The 22484-nt window shown below is 45.1% G+C and overlaps 1 protein-coding gene across 1 annotated transcript in view; it reads left to right on the forward strand.

Moving 5' to 3' along the window:
- The window catches only part of LOC144805471 (uncharacterized), a 141427-nt gene that overhangs the window by 11170 nt on the left and 107773 nt on the right, over positions 1-22484 (forward strand). The window contains 1 exon segment of the mRNA XM_078672018.1: positions 21141-21154. Within this exon segment, the coding sequence (XP_078528144.1) occupies positions 21141-21154 (14 nt within the window).

Here is a 22484-nt window from a genome sequence, read left to right on the forward strand (position 1 = left end):
TAGAGATCCATACACTTAACCACTTCCGTACCAATGTTGGGGTTGCGAAGATGCCATGGATTAATTGGAGCGACCCAACCCCCGGACTCTAGCCGCACGTCAACAGTGAGCCAGAGTGGGGAGTGGTCTGAGATCCCTCTAGCCAAATGCCTAATTTCCCTCACAGAGACCATCTGTGCCGCTGGTACAAGTATGTAATCGAGTCTCAAGAGACTACCATGCGCTCCCAAATAGAAGTTATACTGGAGCTGTCCAGGGTGCAGCTGCCTCCAACAATCCGCTAAACCCAACGTGTACAAAAAATTCCCCAGCCATAGCTGCGACGTGGGGAGGGTTCTGCGAGGGCTACGATCCTCTTCCCCACTGACAACTGAATTAAAATCGCCACCCACTACCAACAGACCATCGGGGAGCCCCAGGACCACCCCGCCCAAATCAGAAAACGTGGTGGATTCTAGACCAGGGGGAACATACACAGACAAAATGGAGATCGTCTTCCCCTCCCAACGGCCCACAACAGCGGCATAGCGGCCCCTATCATCCAAAACCATGTAATCTATTTCGAGGGGGAGGGAGTTTCTAACCAGGATGCCCGCGCCCTCGACCCAGTAGTAAAGCCAGAGTGGGCCACCAAACGGTAGCCCCGTCTATTCAACGCATGGCACGTATTTCCTACGAGATGAGTCTCCTGGAGTAAAACGATATCCGGGGAGTGTCGCTTCAAATACTGCAAAACTATCCCCCGTTTTATCCTATCCCCGAGACCATTAACGTTCCAGCTCAGCACCCTCAGCCCCCTACCCCCCATCCCAGAAATGAACAAACAGTCCCCCCCCGCCACGAAACAGGCACATAGGATAAAATACCGACCAAATCGTAGCCTCGAAACAAACAAACAAGAAAAGACCCCTCCACCACCCCCCAAGAACCCCTCAACACACATCCCCCCACTGTGCACCCCTGCGGTAGACCAAAAAGCCACCCCAACTTGCAGTGTGCCTGTCGCTCCATTTAACTAACCTACAAGAAGAGAGAGAAAGAAGTCCCCTGAGGAGGAAGAGTCCCAAATCCCCCCCACCATACAAACATAGCTATCACAGAGCCACTGCAGAGCGTCCATAAACTGGCTCGCCGGCGCAGACTCACTACTCCTGTTCTTCCAAGCCGCCCTCGGCGCCCCTCGAACTCTCCGGGCTGGCACGGTGCGTCGTCAAAGTGTCCAACCAGTCACTGGCCACTTCAGGGCGGTCGAAAAAGAATGTACGTTTGTTATGTTCAATCCTCAGGCGGGCCGGAAAAAGCATGGCGTACTTCAATCCCATGTCCCTGAGATGTCTTTTCACCCCCGTAAAGCCCATACGTTGCTTCTTTACCACCTGTGTAAAGTCCGGGTAAAAACTGATCGACACATTCTCAAACTTAGTGGGACCATTGGCACGCGAGGCCTGCAGGATAGCGTCTCTGTCTCGGAAATTAAAAATCCTGGCTATTATAGGCCTCGGAGCGGCTCCAAGCTTGGGCTTCCCACCTGGAATTCTATGAGCACGTTCCACCGCAAAAAGATTACTAAGACCCTTTGGTGCCAAATGGTTCCGAACTAGGTCTTCCACCAGAAGATCCGCAGGCACGTCTGTGGAGTTCTCCGGAACACCTACGATGCGAATGTTGTTGCGCCTGGCCCGGCTCTCGAAATCATCCAGCCGACGGGCAAACAAGTCTCCGGCCGTTCGAAGATTGCGGACCTCGGCTTGGAGATCCGAGACGACCGAAGTCAGGCTTGCGGTCTTGATGTCCAGGGATTTGACCCGCTCATTGGTTTTCCCCAAGTCCGTCCTGATAAGGTTGACCTCGATTGCCACCATGTCTAACTTAGTAGCTAAAGTTTCATACTGCTGGCCCATAGCAGTCCGGACACTGGCAATGGCGCCCATAACATCCTGTAAAGTCGGATCCTCAGTCGCGGGAGGACCGTCACCGGTCTCCTCAGGGATCTTGCTTGCTCGGCCTGGGGATCCCTTCGGGCGAGTAAAGCGATCTATGGTCTGAGAGTGGGCAACCCCTCCTCGGTTCGGGCCTCTGGTGTTGCGCTTCTCGGCATCCGCCCTGCCCGCCATGATGGGCAACGAGCTCCGGCGGGACCTTTGGGATCTGGTCAGAATGATTCCCTCCGTGGCAGGCCTGCAGAGTCGAGAGGTCGAGGATCAACGGCCAGTGTGGGATTGACGACTAGACCAGGGCAGCAGTGTCGATCAGCAGCGAGTCGGCGCCAACAATGACCAAGAGCGAAACCGAAAGTACCACAGGGGCAGCGGAAGTATCTCTCAGCCGTTGTTGTTCACTTGCCACCTGGGTACCTCGGAAACTCAAGCCCCCGGATAGCCTTCGATACAGGCCCCTTCCCCCCTTTCTTGTGAATCACCACAGTTATGGAAGACTTTCATGATTCTGGAACCACACCAAGAGTCATTACGATGGAAAATAACGCTGTTAAAGACCCTGAAGCACTGAACGTCTGAAGTGGCTATCCCTGATCTCCTCTGAATCCATGCAATAACGCTTAGTGAAGGTGTGGAGGAGGGAAGCCCATGTTACCGCACAGTAAATCTCAGCCACAGGAACACCCCTGACAAGTGCTGATGCAGAGGACTCTGCTCTTGGGGACTGAGCGCAGATTCTCTCAATCAGTTCCTTTGTGAGGCACAAGATGATGCAATGACATAAGGTCCTCTTCTGGGCAGAGGTGCCCTTCTTGCAGCCTCTACAGTCCACACCTAGGGTCAATATAAAAATAGACTTCCTTTTGGGGCTCTTACTGATATGATCATGCCCTTACGTGCCCGCATTGCTGCTCTGCTATTTGTGCTGCTGCCTGGGCCCTTGTTGGGATATTGTGGCACCACCACAGGACTCCGTATTATTTCTTCTCTGCTCCTGAACACGGACCGCGGACTGCCTGGACTCCATCTCCCACAGGGCAGTGCGATCTCGCGTGAGGAGCAGCGCCAGCCAGCCACCGGGTCCATAAAACTCTCTGGGGGGATCCAACAGCGCGGGACGCGCGTGGGCCAAGGGCGGGCCCGTCGAAGCCCGTCGAAGCCCGGAGGAGGCTGGGCTCGGCCCCCCCTCAACAAGTGGCCCTACATTATACCACCTCTATAACGACCTTCAGGTACAGATTTTAATTATAACTTTCTGTTGATTCGTGTGAAGCGGGATTGGTACTTAACGTCGTGGTGGAGTGATTATCTGACGCATTTATAACGAGGGAAGAATCATTACTATGCCATGAGATAGAACTAACAGGGAGGCGGCTGTCTCTAGACCCCCTATCTCATTCAAGGCGAACCTCATTAGGATTACATAATCCAGCAGGTATCTCCCAAAACTTAACCCAATCCTGCTCATCACCTCATAACTTGGGGACTGTACCAGTGGTCTCGGATTTGTTGGCCCTTGTACATGATGAGCCGCCAGCACTACAAATGGATATCTCTAACGGGCCAAGCATAGCCTCTAGAACCCGGACTTCCAATTCTTCTATTGGGGGCACAAAGGCTAAGCCGAGGGCAAAGGCATCCGTGAACCGTAAGAAGGGTAAGGGTCCATCAAAACAAAAACTTCAAAAGGAATCCGAGTGTGACTCCCAGACCAATACAGCGGTAAAGAGTTGCTCTGTAAGTACTCAGACCATGGATGTTTCATTGTCTACGCAATTCTGCCCAAGGAGGACGGCACAGCCATTAATGCCATTAATATGACAGTATTGGACACTGCCCTTGGTCGGATCAGGGAATCTAGAGACAAAAATGTTGCTTCATTGGGCGGCCGTTTAAAGCTTCTGGAAGGTACATTGATTGATTTGTCTGGGTGCCTGGAGTCTTGTTCCATTTCCGTGATCTCTTTGGTGCCCAGTGAGGGGCAGAGCTCTGGCAATGCCCCATACCATCAACTTTCACTATCGGCCTCGGCCACATCAGAGAAACTGCTGGCAATGACCCTGGCGATCGAGGAACTTTTGAGAAAAATACAGGGTGTAGGCACAAATAACATACCGCCCAGTTGCTTAGGGTGTCTAGGGAGCACATCAAATGGTGGAAATATAGCCAACCCCCATATGGCGGACATCTCACAACCAGCCGTGCAATCTGGGAGGGGTGTTGGACATATGAGTCATTTTAATTTAGATTATAATAAAGCGCCATCTGATATAGCACCCGTTATTAACCAAAGACTGCCCAACCCGGAGATCACATATAGGGTAAGGGGCAGGGTAAATGAAGAAGGCCTGACCTTGAATCTACCTCCAGAAGCCACACCATATACAATAATATTGGCAAATGTACCACAATCCACGTCCAAATCAATTGAATCCTGGGAGACTTTACATAATAAGTCTCTTTGCACGCTCTGGTTTAAAATTGGCTTAACTGATGCCCTATTTAGCGAACTTAAAATGGCAAGGAGAGTGGGGTGGGTGGGGAAATGTGATAAGAGGCTCCCGGGTGATTGCATAGTCCTCACTTTTAGAACACCAAGTTTAACACAAGAAATTTTGAGCCTACAGGGTTCCCTCTATGTGACCAATCATGGAATAAATGTACTCCCGTTGGGTTACTTGTATCCCCCCACTAACTACCTCCGACACGCAGGACAGGAGATGCAACTCCCAGCCCATTTCATGAATAACATTCACCACACTCAATTTAGCATACCTTTGACTGATAGATTTGAGGCCCTTTCTTCCCTGGATGATAACGATTGACTCAGTAACATTAATAGCAATAGGGTACAATGTCAATCAATAAGAACAATCTCGCAATGTACAGCTTTACTTTTAAATACTGAACAACCCGACATTAGGGCAAGAAACGCCGCTAATCATTGTAACAACTGTAATACTCTGAGTGAAATAACTCAGTCGAAGGCCAGCATTTCTTATAGTGAAACACCAAATAGCTCTGGTGGCCCCAACGTAGTCCCTGCCCCCACTGATTGTATATCACAGTCTGGACCTAGAATGAAAGAAATAGAGATCCTGTTCTGGAATGTGGCAGGTCTATAGGCTAAACTGTCTAATGCTGCCTGGCTGGAATTCATCCATAATTTTGACATTAAAAGTATTTAAGAAACTTGGTCTGATAACATCTTACATATTAATGGTTTTAAGACATTTTCCAGTTCAGCGCTGCCATCAAGTAAGGGAAGGAATAAGGGCGGCCTTTGCATCTATGTGTCTTACAGGTTAAATGCTCACAAGATAGACCTCATGAAGTCTAAAATCTATTATCAGGTGTTAAAAATCAACTTAGATAAAAAGTATTATTTAGTCTTGTCAAATTATTATAATAATATGCCCATTGCGGATACATGACAAATCTTGATGCATTTGCAGAGAGATTTGGACAAGACCCAAAGAAGTTCTGGTAAAGACTACTGTATAATCTGGGGCGGGGATTTTAATTGTGGACCGTGCCCATATATCGAGGGAGATGTTTGTGGTGTAGATCCAGATGATGCAAATGATGCGTCCCATTTCTTGCACACTGCTTCTGGAGATTCATTTAATTTGCTAAAATATTCTATGGATTTGGGATTTGCAAATAGTGTGTGTTCGTCCCTAATTCCTTTTAATAGTCCCTTTAACGGAGGTGGCTTGTTTTCAGCCATAGACCATATACTGGTATCAAATAGATATGCGGACAGAATACACAATTACATCCTGTTGCTTTTAGCGATCATTAACCGATTAGCGTCCTTTTAAAACTCCCTGCCAAAGCATTAACAAGTAAAACATTGGCAACACACCTGGCAGGAGATGTTGCTATTGATAGACAAAATGGTTAGACAGTCAAATGGGCGGCTGTCAACCAATCTGAACTTTGTACGCACCTCTTAACCATCTGCAAAGATGATTTTACAGCTTATCTCGACATAAACACTAACAAAACAGATATTCCTAGTTCTTTTGGGAAAACAATTCAGACTATACAAAACAGACTACGGGCAAAAAGTAAGAAATGGGCTGACAAGAGAAGCGGTTGGTTTGTTGCCAAATGTTCCCAAACCCATGCAGCCTTGATAACCTCCTTACATAAACCCATAAAAGATCGAGCAGATATAAAAAGGGCAAGATTAGCCTATAAGATATCTCTTAAGGAACGCAAGGCAAACATAAAGTCCGAATTATGGCAAGATCTAAAACGAGCATCAGCCTTGAAAGAAACAAAAGGTTTCTGGAAGGCAGTGAATGCCCCTTTCCTTGCCTCGGGTAACCTGCCTATTATCGAAATAGAGGAGGATAAATGGGTGTCCCATTTTTCTGGCCTTTATAATAATCAGGTGGATCCGCAAAACGAGGCGGCCATACGTTTAATCCCTCCAAACCATCTTCCTATTGAAATCGACTTTGATGCCCAGGATGTAATCTTGGCCATCAATGAAAGTATGGAGGGCAAAGCCCTAGGCTCCAATAGCATACCAGTGGACTTATTTAAATCAGATCCACTGCAATGGGGACCCCTGTTAGCCCTGGTCTTAAAAGCTTGCTTGACCCTGGAATTTACAGCCACTTGGACGGAATCGACACTGGTCCCTATTTACAAGAAGGGCAATCGTGACGATCCGTCCTGCAATAGACCAATCTCATTACTAGATTCTTTTGCAAAGGTGGCTGGGCGTGTTGTTTTAAACTGCCTCCAGTTATGGGCAGAGGAAAACTGTATCATTTCAGAATTACAGTATGCCTTCCTGCCAAGGTGTGGGAACCACCGCACAATGCTTAAACCTGAACTTACTGGTTGGAAAGTATTTAAAGGCTAAAAGGGGGAATTTATTTTTATGCTTTGTTGATTTGAGTTCAGCCTTTGACTGTGTTAACCATCAGAAGCTATGGAGCATTTTAGACGCCATGGGGGTTGATCAACTCATTCTTAACTTTTTAAAACAGTCTTATTTACATGCTAGGGCCCGGGTGCTCTATGGAAGGGGTGGTGAACTCAGTAGGACCCTATCGGTAAAGAAGTGGGTGAGGCAGGGGTGCGTGTTGGCACCCCTCCTGTTCACTCTTTATATTAATAACATGGGAGCAAAATTAAGTAATGATTGTCAGGACTTGCCATGCATAAACGGATGGCCAATAAGAGCTTTATTATATGCAGATGATGTCGTCCTATTGGCTCGTACCCCCATTGGCCTACAAAATGTAATTACCAGATTTTCTGCCTATATGCTAGATCTTGACCTTCGTGATGTGGAAAAGTAAATTTTGCCATGTTCTGTGTCCCTACGTGTTCCCCATCTTATGTTATATGTGCATGATTAATATGCATATGTATTCCCTTATGATCGATTAAAGACGCAATTCTAGTTGTGTCCAACTTTAGTATGTCAAGTTTCCAGTTCTCGTGAAAGCTACGAGTATTAGGCCTATGTAAAGCTATGTTGCCACGTTTCACAGTGTGCACGTTAATTCAGAATAAAGTCCCCGTTTCTAGGCCTCAAAAGGGCCCGGACACCAGATTCAGCTCCTGTTTTCTGAACCCTCGCTGAGGAGCGATACAGCCCCCACCTGCATCCCTGACCCTTCACTTACTTCCTGCCTCACAGTGCCCGGCTCGGCCTGGCTCTGCCTGCCAGTCTGCCAAGAGTATGTTATGATTCTAGTTATCAGTCCAGCCCTCCTTCTCTGCATTCCTAAGCTACTGAATCGCATCAATAGTTTCAGTCATGGTCTAGCCTTTACGTCTCCATGTAAGAGAAATACTGTATTAATGGTCATTTAATATTCCTCAACACGCACTACATGTAGAATAATGCTTTGCCCTGATAACTTTTGGATTCTATCAACATGTTCTCTAAACATCAGATACTAGATAGTGTTTAGGTTCATGTCGCCCTGACACTCCAGACTATAGTCTCCTCTTCTAGCGCAGAAGTCATAGCCCCCAGTTCCTCCTAGTAACACGTCATTGCCAGCTTGCGCGCACCACTAGGTCAGAGGTCCCGGCTCCTTAGGTAGCCCCCTCCATGTTTCCGCCCCATTCATGACATATTCTGTTACGTTTACATCACATGTCTATGTACACGCCTCTTGTTACACCTACTTTATGCCTTATCTTTCGCGACTGCTACGAACTCCGCCCACTGCTACGCCTACTGTATTAACTGTAATGCAATTGTTTAGCTATAAATATTGTGCACTGTTATTAAAAGTTAGCGCGCTCATCCCAGATCCTGCCCCGGCAGCTGCCGGGCCCTGCCATCCTATTCCCGTGCAGGTTGTCCTGTTGCTGTCCTTTATGCTGTATTAAAACCTGCAAACTCCAGCTACCTCGAATCTTGACTCTTATTTATTGAGCTATCTGTTATTGTATATCCTGAAAAATAGATCCGGTAATTAATTATTTATTTACCACATAATGGCGCCCGAATAGGGACTTGCCCTTTCCCCACGCGCCGGAGAAGCCACGCAAGCCCCCTGATCCTCTGCAGTCGTGACGGAATCATCCTGCGCAGTGGCAGATATTTCTGCTTCAAGTATCCCTCAGGCCCACGGAGGAGACGGAGGTTGCGGTCCAGCATCCAGATGAGGCGGTGGAGGAACGCGGCGAGTCCCGACCAGAGCCCAAGCCGAGAGTCCAAGGTCCGAGGTATCCGGAGGCCCACCCGTAACTGAAGTCCGAAGTTCGTAGTCCGTCGTCGTAGCAGTCCAGTCCAGTCCGAGGCCTTCCGTTCTTGCTGCCCGGTGAGTACCGTTGCTGGGGTAGTATCTAGACAGGGTCAATTAATTTGTCTCTGGTCCGTGGGTTTGGGTACGCAAATCCAACACGAAGTGTCCACCTAGGTGGATGCGGGTCCTGACGTGTCTCTTTATGAGACCGGTATGTTTCGTACTGTTTCAGCAGTGCATCTAGTAATTCTAGTAAGTTCTAGTCTCGAGAAATTCATGTGTTCCTGTTCTCAAGTATTCCAGGTAATGTTTCTGTCCGAACTGTTATTTTAAATGTCATTTCAATGTGTTTTCAATGTCGTGGTATGAATGAGTTGTTTCCTCAGTCATTATTGTGTTCATTGTGTATTGTATTGTGTCCAGATCCCAGTTTACGTCATGCCTCTGTTCTCAAAATTACGTCAGTTAAGAACTAGGAAAGGTCTGCTCGAGGAAGCAGTTCCTGTCCCGCCTAGGGACAGTCCAGGTCATTTTATGTATCAAAAGCATGGCATAAGTGCCATATTATATCTAGACTTATGGGTCGAGTACACTAAGGAATTAGAAGAGAAATATAGATGGCCTGTATCAGGCACATGGGATGCCGAGTGCATCATGCGAGTAGAAGAAGCATTATGGAAAAAGAAAGCCAGACAGTCCCAGAAAGATGCCATCGAGTTATGGCGCAAAGAATCTCATAAAAGAACCGAAAAAGAAATCAGAAAGTCAGAATTAAGTAGAGAATCCTCAGAAAGAGCCCAAGAAAGGGAATTAATCGAAATAGGTGAACGAGTTAAAACCGAACAGTCAGACGGACAGAGGAATGCCCTTATTAAGGGTATGTACCCTCTTCTTGCCGAGGGCTTGCCAAAAGCAACCCCGGAGGCATCCAGTAATTTTCCGCCACCCTTAGTTCCGACCAAGCTACGTCACAAACCGACCGCAGCCGATATTTTTCTCTCGTCCTATTTGGACGACACAGTCCCAGAATATGCAAATCCTGTTCCGCCAGCTCCTGTAAATAATGTAAATCCTGCTCCTCCAGTCACCGGGGCACCTGTTACAGCACCTGTTACGGTACCCCCGGTCCAGCCTACATTACAAGTACCCTCTACATCGATCACTCTGCCAGCACGAAGAGTATCAGTCGACGATTCCAGTTTAGGGGCCGCGGGGGGAGGTCCTCCTGGTACCCCGCCGCCACAGAAACGTGTAATATTAGCCGAGTTACATGAACGTGCGTTACAGCGTACGCCCAAACATCAATCCGTTGCAGATATCAGGCGAGCTCTCACCGAATGCCGTTATGATCCAGTCCCAGGTGATGATAGTATGGTTATATATTCATTGCGTGTAAGACGGGTGACCGAGTATTTGGACACCCTACCAAATATGAAAGAAGATCTAGACAGAATATATCGTTTCATTCGTACAGGAACAGACCCAGAAAGTATTGGCGAAATTATGTCTTTAAGGAAAGCTGAGATTCAGCTCATGCTATTAAAGTTTCTAATAAATTGTTTAATAAGGGAACAAGATTACCCGACTAAAGATCCGACCGAAATGAGAGTTCTGACAAAATGGAGTGATCATATAGCCGAGGGAAGACACAAGACACTCAGTAGTATAGAGAGTATGTACAAGAAAATTCGTAAGGAAATAATAAGGTTACACGAACAACGCAAAGAAGCACTAGTAAGCGAGAAAGAAAATGACTCTTCTACCGAAGAGGTAGACGACGAGAATCCTTCCAGAATAGCGTATGTAGGTAGAACTAGACTTTCCGACCGACATTCACGTCTAGACTACAAGAAAACTGTTCCTCCTCCAGCACCAGAACAAGGTTCTCTAGAGCAAGTATTTCAAGCTACCGATCACATTCTGAAATTACGAATCGGTTATAGTGAACTTAGTACCATGCATGAACAAGAACTAGCCCGATCAGCAGTCCGATGGGCTACTGATTCTACCACTTTTCCAGACGAAATAGTGGCACAAATGTTTCTGAAACTGCCCCCAGCCGAGCAACGACTGGTGGGTATGTATATGATCCAGCACCTCATTACACTGTATGAGGGTCAGCATTCTGATCCAGGTCCGTTACATGATGTTCTGAACGAGTTACTCCAGTATAGATGGAAAGGTCTAGGTACCGATTTAATTAGTATCATTCTAGAACAGCGCCACAAATATAGAACGTTTCTAAATCCGTATTTTGTTCACGTCTCACCCCCAGAAAGTAAACCGTTTTACATAGACAGACAGCATCCGTTACGAGAAGTGCACCCAGTTAGGACACAGGGTGGTGAAATGCAACGAGTATTTGTTTACACCCCGATTACAAAGATGGAACTCTTAGAGATGAAAAAGTTAATTCCCTGTCACGATAAAGATGCAGCAGGGTTCCACCGTGAATTAAAAGACATGCTCCGTATGGGAGAATACACGTATCCAGATATAATTAAAATGTTAAAAGTCCTGTTGCCTGCGGGCATATATGAAAAACTCAAAGAAAAAGAATGGGAGGTGGGAGAGAAAAAGATAGATTGGGCAGTTCTAGAAGCTGAAGAAAATACACGTGTACCAGGTACCGGTCTAGGAGATAAATGTAAAGAATTACCTGAACTGTTAATACAAGTTTTGCCAAGATTACTAGCCACGAAAAAGGAAGACTGGGATGCAATCTCAGCCTGTAAACAGAAACCAGACGAGGATACTAGTGATTTTTATTCTAGATTCGAGAAATGTTTTAGTATTAACAGTGGTTTGAAGACGAGTAGTGAGTCATACCCTCATCTTTTTGTTACTAAACTAGTCGAGAGTTCAAGTCCACAAGTTAAAAATCGAGTTTTGAAAGTCAAAAGTACCTGGCAAGCTAATACTCCGTCCCAAATGCTTCAGATGCTCCAGTATCACCAGAATAGAATCAGAGAAGAGCAAGAACACGAAAGGAAACGTATGAAAGACACGAAAATGAAAGTATTAGTTGCACAATCTGTTCCTCAAGACAGTCAGAAGAGGGGTCCGAATCAAGCCAGTCATCCTGCAGTTCCCGTTAAAGGGACCTGCAATTATTGTAAACAACCAGGTCATTTTATAAACGAGTGTGCAGTTCTGAAACACAACATAGCTACCGGTAAGACTAAAGAAAGACCACGTCCGCCTAGGCAAGAACAAGTTTCACAGACTTCCCAGTTACCACAGAATGCACAACAGACAGTTACAGTACCGCAGCCTATAGCTGCAACACAGCATGTTACACAGCAAATGTACCAGTATGCACAGTCCGAGTATCCAGAGTATCAGCCGTATTCATGAAACAGCCTAGAGAGGGAGGTAGGCTTGCCTCTCATCGAGATACCTGTAGATCAAGAGGGTCCCTATGTTCACAGTCAAGTATTAGGGAAAGACAGAAAGTTTCTGATTGATACAGGGGCAAGTAGGACTACTATCAGTCATGACGAGGTTCCAGGGGCTCCGCTCTCAGGCTCTAGAAATGTTTCCCTTGGATTTTCAGGAAAGCCTATTGTAAACGAGATATCGAAACTAGTTACTCTAGAAGTAGGTCCATTGTCCCGAACTACTGACCTATTACTTACGAAATCATGTCCAGAAAATCTGTTAGGCATTAAAACACTGAAAGAATTAGGTGCAGTCATTTGCTGCTCCCCAGAAGGAATACGTTTGTTTTTACGTGACTTTAAGGGTCACTATGTATTACGTGATTTTGATCCAAGATTACTGAATTTCCCGCAGCATCTATGGGCACAAGGTCCAACTGATGTTGGTTTTATGCAAATCACACCACATCGTGTGACTCTCAAACCAGGTGTAGTGTTACCACGAATCAGACAGTACAGACTGCCACCTGAGGCTGTAGCAGCCTTATCCAAAATTATTGACGAGCTCATTGTTCAAGGAGTGGTTGTAGAATCTGACTCCAATGTATGTAATTCTCCTATTATTCCAGTCATGAAACGTACTGATCCAAATGCACCTCCAGTATATCGATTAGTGATTGACCTTCGAGAACTTAATAAATGTATCATTCCCCAGTACCCAGTTGTTCCAGATATCTCATCCCTATTGACAGCCATTGATTCTGAAGCTATGTTTTTCACTGTCATAGACCTCAAAAACGCATTTTTCAGTGTCCCCATTCATCCAGATAGCCAGTTCCTTTTCGGATTCTGTTTAAATGGAAGGAGCTATAAATTCACACGAGCTCCTCAAGGTTTCACAGAAAGTCCTAGTATTTACAGTCAAGCACTTAAAAGACAACTAGACAATATTCACATGCCAACTGACACTGCCCTGCTCCAGTATGTCGATGATCTACTGATCACAGCCCGTTCTGAGTGTGACTGCGAGCGTGCGTCACTTACAGTTCTGTATTTCCTAGCCGAGATGGGGCACAAGGTGTCCCCTTCGAAGCTTCAATTCTGTGTCCAGCAAGTGATCTATTTAGGCCACTTACTGTCCAAGAGGGGTAGGCAGTTGACACCTGACCGTATCCAGTTAATAGCGAGTCTTCCTCAGCCCAAGACCCAGAAGGAGGTACGAGCTTTTATCGGCCTCACTTCCTATTGCAGACAATGGATTCCTCAGTATGCATTTCTAGCCAAGCCACTGATACAGTTAACGACACAGGAGGCAGCCGTATCGACTGTCCTCCCTTGGACATCTGAACATACACTTGCTTTTAATGAATTAAAGAAAGCTTTATGCCAAGCACCTGTTCTAGCTACACCGAACTACAGTAAGCCTTTTACACTTTTTGTCACAGAACGTGAAGGTACAGCATTATCTGTTCTCACACAAGATCAAGCAGGACAATACAAGCCTTGTGCTTATTTTTCGAGCACATTAGATCCAGTGGCCCATGCTCTGCCTGCGTGCCTCAAGTCAGTTGCAGCCACAGCACTAGCTATCAGACAAAGTGATTCCATAGTGTTAGGACACTCTCTGACAGTACAAGTTCCACACTCCGTGGAAGTTCTTTTAAACCGAACACAGACCCAACACTTGACAATTGCACGTTTAACAGGTTATGAATTGACACTGTTCCAGCCACACATAGAAATCAGACGCTGCAACGTTCTAAATCCTGCTACACTGTTACCGTCAGTTTCTTCAAATCCTGCCACACATGACTGTGTGGAAGTTGTTAACACTATGACAAAGCCAAGACAAGACCTGACAGATATTCCGTTACCAGATCCAGACCTGACACTTTATGTGGATGGTTCATGTATGAGAACAAGTACAGGAGAACTAGTAGCCGCGTATGCAGTGACTACTGACACTGAAGTTATAGAGACACACCGTATTGACACCCTGTCCGCTCAAGCAGCAGAGCTAGTCGCTCTGACTCAAGCCTGCATACACGCCAAGAACCTGAAAGTTAATATTTACACAGATTCACGTTATGCATTCGGAGTCGTACACGACTTTGGAGTGCTCTGGCAAGAAAGAGGTTTTATGACTTCTCATGGAACCAAGATTCAGCATGGTCTCCTCATTCAAGCTCTGTTAGAAGCAATACATTTACCGACAGCTATCGCTATCATGAAGTGCAAAGCACCTACGAAAGTCACTGACATTATTTCCCAAGGTAATGATCTAGCAGATCGAACAGCCAAGCTCACAGCTCAGACTCCAGACATTCCAGTTAACACGACACAGACACACACTCCAGAACAGACTACATGTATGACAGTTAAGGACCCCACTCAAGATGTCATAGATATCCAGTCACATGCTACTCCCGATGAAATCAAGAAATGGTCCGAACAAGGAGGGGTCCAGACAGATCAGGGATGGTTGACGAAGGGAAAAGCCACATGGTTTCTCCCCGACTCAATGGTTCAAGTCATTATTAATACCGCACATAGTCCTGCACATTTAGGAGAAAAAGCTATGTTAGACAGTATCCAGAACCTTTGGTTTAACAAACACTTACGAGCTGCAGCCAAGCAGAAAGTCCGTACCTGTATGATATGTTGTCAGTTCAATCCAGGTAAAAGTGTCCCAGTGGAACAAGGGGGATTCCAGCCTCCTGACCACCCTTTTGAAGTCCTCCAGATGGATTATATTCAGATGGAGCGATGTCGAGGTTTCAAGTATGTCCTTGTAGTTGTATGCGCTTTGTCCAGGTGGACAGAGGCATATCCAGTTCCAGATTACACAGCCGCGACCACTGCCAAGCAGCTGGTTCGTGAATTTTTCCCTCGTTATGGACTCCCTAGGGTCGTGTATTCAGACAACGGCCAGCCATTCTCATCTGAGTTAATGAAGCATGTTTCCCTTCTGTTAGGGTACCAGTGGAAGTTTCATTGTGTGCGCCATCCTGAAGCAGCAGGTCTCGTAGAGAGACATAACCAGACACTAAAAATCCGCATCGCCAAAGTTTGTAAAGAGAAAGGTGTAGACTGGCTAATAGCTCTGCCAGTCGCCCTATTTTATATGCGCATGGTCGCACATTCCAGATCAGGTCTGTCCCCTTATGAGGTCGTATTCGGCCGCCCCCCGAACATGTGGGGTACACCTAGACCCCGAAGTATTACAGATGTTTCCAGTAATATGCTGACAGATTACCTAGCTTCCTTGATGTCTGCCCTCCACTCTTGTCGTTCACAGGTTGCCGCCGCATTTCCAGACAATACTGAAGTGAAACCGCACGAGGTCATTCCAGGCGACCTCGTGTTGGTTAGGAACTTTGATCGTTCAAGTCCGCTGGAGCCCCGCTGGAAACACCCTCAACTAGTCCTTCTGACCACCCGCACGGCCGTGAAGTTGGAAGGCCGCAAAGGCTGGGTGCACCTGTCTCACGTCAAGAAATTCCATGGATGTCGCATAAAAACATTGGACTGTTCCATTTTTAAGGACTGCCAGAATCTTAAAAACTGCCCTATTCTCAAGGACTGTCCCGCTACAAACTTTGATTCCAAACCTCCCCTGTTAGAGGAAACTCCGCAGCAGGAGTATAAAAGTAAGCTCCGGTCTAGTAAAATAAGTCAGCCAGTTTAATTGTCTAAGTCCCCCTCGGGTGAAACGGTTAGACAGGTTTCTGACATGTATGAGATAGACCCCCATAGTGAGAGAGTTAGTCAAAACTCTATCAGATGTATCGTTATTCTATGTTTTCTTCTATTTTTGAGTTTGATGGTTACCTGCACAAGTTATGCATTGCATTTATGTTTTCCAATTTCTCATGTAAATAAGTTTTCTAATGCTACAGTAGAGCACACATTTAGTGATCTGCCTCCTCACGAGCTATCCTATCGTCTTGCTATGAGAAATAATACGTTTATCCGTATGTTACACTATTCACACCAGACCAGCAATGCCACTAATAGTTGGGTGTGTGGTCGACTCCCCCCTTTCCAGACACCGAAGGGAGTTCTGCCACTCTTTCCTTATCCGTTTTCACATAATGGTTCGTGTGGAGCATGGTCCACGTTAACGTCATCCCCAACAGATATGTCCCTTCTGAATAGTACATGTTTTCCAGACAAGCAAGGTCTCACCCATAGAACAGGGTTAGATCTAGAAAATGAAGTTTATAATTTAGGTAATTATTCTTCGAATTTTATGGTCCTGAATGTTCAGTCTGATACTACTCTAGATTTACCTGCAATTTCAGTACTACCAGTCAAAGGCGAATTATGTGTCCGAAAGAATGGTTCCGCACATGTAGGACATAGTGATTGTACTACTATTGTCAAGTATAGTGACAGTGGGAAATCTATTTTCAAAGCCTCACGTCATTCATATTTTGTTTGTGGTCAGACCGCATATGTTCGTCTGCCCCTCGATTGGGATGGAACCTGTTACATTGCCTTCCTACTGCCACCAGTTTTCCTAGCCCCATCCGATTATCATAGAAACACACATCTAGTACACATTAGACATAGAAGGGAGATCGAGTCCCCAATTGTCGATCAAACTGAAACTGCTCTAGAACAATATCAAGATTTCAATAAAGGATTCTTCTTCTTTATAGGCCCTGTCCAGAATAGTAAGCTAATCCGTAGGTTAACCAGAACCCTTGAAGCAGTAGTGAATGAGACTGCTTCTGCTCTAGGTAACTTAACCGAAGAGCAATCTGCTATGAGATTTGTCGTGCTCCAAAATCGTCTCGTTCTTGACGTCATACTGGCCGATAGAGGAGGAGCATGTAGAGTCATCGGATCTAGTTGCTGCATTTTCATTCCTAATAACGCGCCGTCTGTTTATTCAGCTATAACCAGACTTCATAAAATTGCCCATCAGTTACACCAGAATCCAGGCACCTGGACATGGTCCGGTTGGTTCTGGAGTATAATTTCTGCCTGGGGATGGAAAGTATTGTCATTCCTAGGTATAGCAGTAATGATCGTTTTCAGTTGCTGCCTCTGTTTACAATGTGGCCCTGCGATTTGCGGCATTTGTGCTACATCCTGTATTCCAAGTCCTAGTCCTAAGTCCCGTTCCAAGACAATTCGAGACGAGCAAATGATACTGTATGAAATGATAGATGGTATCATGAATATTGATGTTTCCTGATGGAAACGTAGTGACAAGGAGGGAATGTGGAAAAGTAAATTTTGCCATGTTCTGTGTCCCTACGTGTTCCCCATCTTATGTTATATGTGCATGATTAATATGCATATGTATTCCCTTATGATCGATTAAAGACGCAATTCTAGTTGTGTCCAACTTTAGTATGTCAAGTTTCCAGTTCTCGTGAAAGCTACGAGTATTAGGCCTATGTAAAGCTATGTTGCCACGTTTCACAGTGTGCACGTTAATTCAGAATAAAGTCCCCGTTTCTAGGCCTCAAAAGGGCCCGGACACCAGATTCAGCTCCTGTTTTCTGAACCCTCGCTGAGGAGCGATACAGCCCCCACCTGCATCCCTGACCCTTCACTTACTTCCTGCCTCACAGTGCCCGGCTCGGCCTGGCTCTGCCTGCCAGTCTGCCAAGAGTATGTTATGATTCTAGTTATCAGTCCAGCCCTCCTTCTCTGCATTCCTAAGCTACTGAATCGCATCAATAGTTTCAGTCATGGTCTAGCCTTTACGTCTCCATGTAAGAGAAATACTGTATTCATGGTCATTTAATATTCCTCCACACGCACTACATGTAGAATAATGCATGCACCAGTCTTAGAGTCTGTTAGCCTTTGCCCTGATAACTTTTGGATTCTATCAACATGTTCTCTAAACATCAGATACTAGATAGTGTTTAGGTACATGTCGCCCTGACACTCCAGACTATAGTCTCCTCTTCTAGCGCAGAAGTCATAGCCCCCAGTTCCTCCTAGTAACACGTCATTGCCAGCTTGCGCGCACCACTAGGTCAGAGGTCCCGGCTCCTTAGGTAGCCCCCTCCATGTTTCCGCCCCATTCATGACATATTCTGTTACGTTTACATCACATGTCTATGTACACGCCTCTTGTTACACCTACTTTATGCCTTATCTTTCGCGACTGCTACGAACTCCGCCCACTGCTACGCCTACTGTATTAACTGTAATGCAATTGTTTAGCTATAAATATTGTGCACTGTTATTAAAAGTTAGCGCGCTCATCCCAGATCCTGCCCCGGCAGCTGCCGGGCCCTGCCATCCTATTCCCGTGCAGGTTGTCCTGTTGCTGTCCTTTATGCTGTATTAAAACCTGCAAACTCCAGCTACCTCGAATCTTGACTCTTATTTATTGAGCTATCTGTTATTGTATATCCTGAAAAATAGATCCGGTAATTAATTATTTATTTACCACAGTGACAATATAATAAAAAAAAAAATGAAATGCTGTAAGCCCAGTACCAAGTGCCTGTGAATTCTTTATTGAAGACTGGAAACTCAAATTCACAGCTCATTTTTCCTACTTGGGCAATGTATTTGAAAAAAGGGGTCTGTGGTCTAAAGCTATTGAATCCAGGAAGTTATTATTTTGTAAAGCCACTGGTGCCATAATTAATTTTGCCAGGAAATTGGGGAGGTGCCCAGTTGCAGATTTAATAACAATCTATAAAGCCAAATGCATTCCTGTTGCCATGTATGGAGCAGGCATCTGGGGTCATGCCAATGCCGAGTGCCTGCAAATAGTTGAAAATAGGTTCCTGAGATATCTTTTAGCTGTACCCAGTAGTACAGCTGCATTCGTATGCCACGCTGAGCTGTGGTTGCCTTATCTCCTAGACTTAATTAAACTGTAGCCCATCTTGTTGTGGCATAAAGTTTGGACTGGCACTTCTACTGGCTTGAACAGGGACCTGATCAATGATTGTCTGTCCCTTGATGGGGCTGATCGAATTTCCTGGTTGACCCATGTTAAACATTTTTTAGAGAGGCAAGGCATTCCTGAATATTTCTCTAACCCTGACAGCTTGAACAATGTTACTAGAAATAGTTTAAAATCACTATGTCTGGACTATTTGGATTCCATTAATCTATCTAGCAACATTGTAAAACCGTCAGTGAGTACACACCAACTACTCTTGACTCAACCAGGAATACAACCATACTTATTAAACACTGCAGGAGCCTATGATAGATTGCTATTGACCTGCCTACGCCTTGGCAGCTTTAACACTAGGGTTACCTTCCCAAAAACTTGTAGTGTAGTTCCTATTATCCCAATAGGCTCTGCGCATTGGAATAATACCTTCAATAGTATAGGCCTAGACCAGACGTTAACTAGGTCTACTACTGTCGATATTAGACTTAAAGTTTTGGGTTTGCCAGCTAGCTCAGAGTTCACTAGAATCTTTCTCGAATAGGCAAGGAGGAGTTGAACCTCCCTGGATAGACAAGAAGGGATTTAGTTTCTGACAACCATAGAACATGACAACTTTGCTCTCCCCTAATCAAGAGTGTATCTCGAGAGTCGTGTGAACAAAAGGCAATTTATTTTACTCAGTCAGTACGTGCATTCTTAGTCTCATCAGATTGTAGAGAAAAGGAAGAGACGGGCGTGTTCAATAAAAGATGTTATTTATTGATCAGTCTCTTTTCTCATACAAGAGAAATGGATCGATATTATTGCAATACTTATAGTTAAGTAAAGTGCATACATTAGAAGCAGAAGTATAAAATAATACTGTAAAAACATTGATATGGTTTCTAAGCCATATGAAGGTTTAAAATGAATAAAATATATTACATACACATATACATTTGACTAAACGTACTCAACTGGTGTTTCTAAATACGCCTACCCCGTGTACCTGACCTAAGCCTAATACGTGGGCGGGAATAGAAAGTTACAGTTTAAGTTAAGTTTGTTTTTGCCAAGTGACTGACTAAAGAATTCTCTGCGAGGGGTTATTCAGTTCTGTACCTGGAATCTTAGGATGAATGAGGGATGGTATCTCTCGTCTCTGGTCTCGATATTCCAGGCTGCCTGCGAGGGCTACCCGGAAACGCCGGAGCTGGATTTCTCGGCAAGAGAAATGGGCAGCTGCTCGTTCTCAGCGCGTCAAGAAGGCGGGGCTGCGCCAGCGGGGTCTGCTCTGCTCTGGGCTTCGGCAAGTCTGGCTGCTCCGTCCTCGTCACCACCACGTGTGTTTGCATAGGGCAATATCGGTAATATTTATACCTTTAAGGTGCCGAGATTGACGTAAGGATGGACATAGATACGTCAATAAAGATGTCATACGACCAGGTCGTTAGCACATTCTTTTGCTGAAGTTCTCGGTGAAATCAAAACAATGGCCGCAGGGTTTTTCCCAGGTTGTCATAGGTTTGATTTGTTATGAGAACTCCGTATGCCTTATCAGGGGCTGGAGGAATATCGCTTGTCTAATTAGATGGCAAGCGTTATGACCTAATCAGATAACACGTTCCTGTGCCGTAGTGTGGCTTTATCAGATAACGGTTCCTGCATCATGGGGGTTTTCTGCCTCATGGGATGACTGCTAGTTAACTTGTTAGTTTGCTAACCAGAATAGGGTCAGGAATAGGGGGATCGATACAGAACCTATAGGAATACATCACACCCACTCCACGCTAACTATGGACATATTTACTAATCTATGCATAGTAAAACATACTGTAGAGTATTGTGTATACCTTACCACCCCAAAATACATAAATGCATTTTGAAATTATCAAATATACGGAAAAATGCAGTCATATGTATAGTATGCACTCAAGCTGTAGAATAATGCTAAAGTAAGCACGCATTTGTATACATTATTGCTATTTGGTATATGAAAATTTACACATGAAATGGCTCTTAATACAGAAAAAAAGTTCGAGACCATTTCATCACAGAATAAAATATTTATGAACATACCAGCGGGCAGCTAATGTCTATAAGCTATCTAAAATTAGAAATCTTAGTTCTCTAAGAATAGTTCTTACTTTAAGCAGAAGATAGTGTCCCGAAAAATATGCAAAAATATTGTGGGGCTGCTGAAAAAACTGCTGTCCGTGAACTGGAGGGAAAATTGTTCATGTGACTTTATTATTAAAGTTGAAGGCCAAATTCAGGGAACGCCGTGTACGAGCTTGCTCAAAAGTCTCTATTTCTGCTCTGGTGAGAACATCATATCATTTAGGCTTTCGAAAAAGTTGTCAACAGCTTCCTGGGAGAGTTCCACTAACTCGGAAATAGGTGTAACCATGCATTCGTGCGCATGATTGTCTCCATTGACATTCTGATTTGGATTTCTGACAGAAGGTCGTACCTGATCGATGCTGCTTTCATCTTGAACTTCACTACCCCTTAATCGTAGTGGTGAAGCTTCCACGAATGCCGTCATCAGGATTGGTAGCCGTTGAGGGCAGCACAAAGCATGAGCCTTTGTTGGACTCAACAATGTTTCTGCATCCATTGGCGCATCCGATTGTAGCGTCAGACAGGTGTCTAACACGCATTCTTCTCCGCATAGCAGGCACCTTAATACAGGTAAAACACATCGTTGCCACATTGGTCGAAATGATAGAAACCAAGTCATGTTCAGGTCTCCAAGCCGGGATAGTCCCAGGATTTTTGATATCCGGTCCCGGTATCCAATGGCTAGGATTGTTTCTTCCCTTGTCGCAGGTGTTCTGTCTGTGACATGGTTTGCCATAACGAAATATAAGGACTAGGAATAGGATTCCTGCAATCAGTCCTAAAATGAGGGGAAGTCCGCCAAAAATCGAATGGACGAAATCTGGAAAAATACCCAGTATGGCTTTGAATGGTGTTAATGCCATCGAAAATACTGTCTTAAATACTTTTGAGACTCCATTGGTATCAGAAATATTTAAGATTTCATTAAGGATTTCTGCGAAATGTATGGGGGAATTAGTTGATAACAATGAATGTATCTCTGCAGTCGTCCTTGCGACTTGGAGATCATACGTTTCTTTTGATGACGTGAGCCTTGTCGGCGTCTGAAGAAGCACTGTTTTCATTCTGCTTAAAGTATCTACTCGAATAGAAGTAATTTTCAAGTTGGGCCATGCCCTTGCCTCCCTGTCTGGAAAGGAGCTGGGGAACAATGAGTGTCCACAGCACTTGACCTTCGCAGTCGTAGTTACGAGATAAGGAGTCCCGGGCATAAGACTACAACATCTGCGATCTACAATTAGAATGTAACTCCCATTATAGAGTCTTTGAAAGAATGGTTCTATCTCTGTTGCAGGTGCGCCTTGCTGGTGACATGAAAGGTTATTTGAGTTCCCTTCACTGGCTCTATGCAAACTAATTCCGTTACACAGAAGTGTACCGCTTAGTGACATTGCACAATTATTGCCACTAAGAAACACTTTCTGTCCTTTATTACTGACACATGCAT

Source organism: Lissotriton helveticus (assembly GCF_964261635.1).
Source record: "Lissotriton helveticus chromosome 1_1 unlocalized genomic scaffold, aLisHel1.1 SUPER_1_unloc_11, whole genome shotgun sequence".
Lineage (NCBI taxonomy): Eukaryota > Metazoa > Chordata > Amphibia > Caudata > Salamandridae > Lissotriton > Lissotriton helveticus.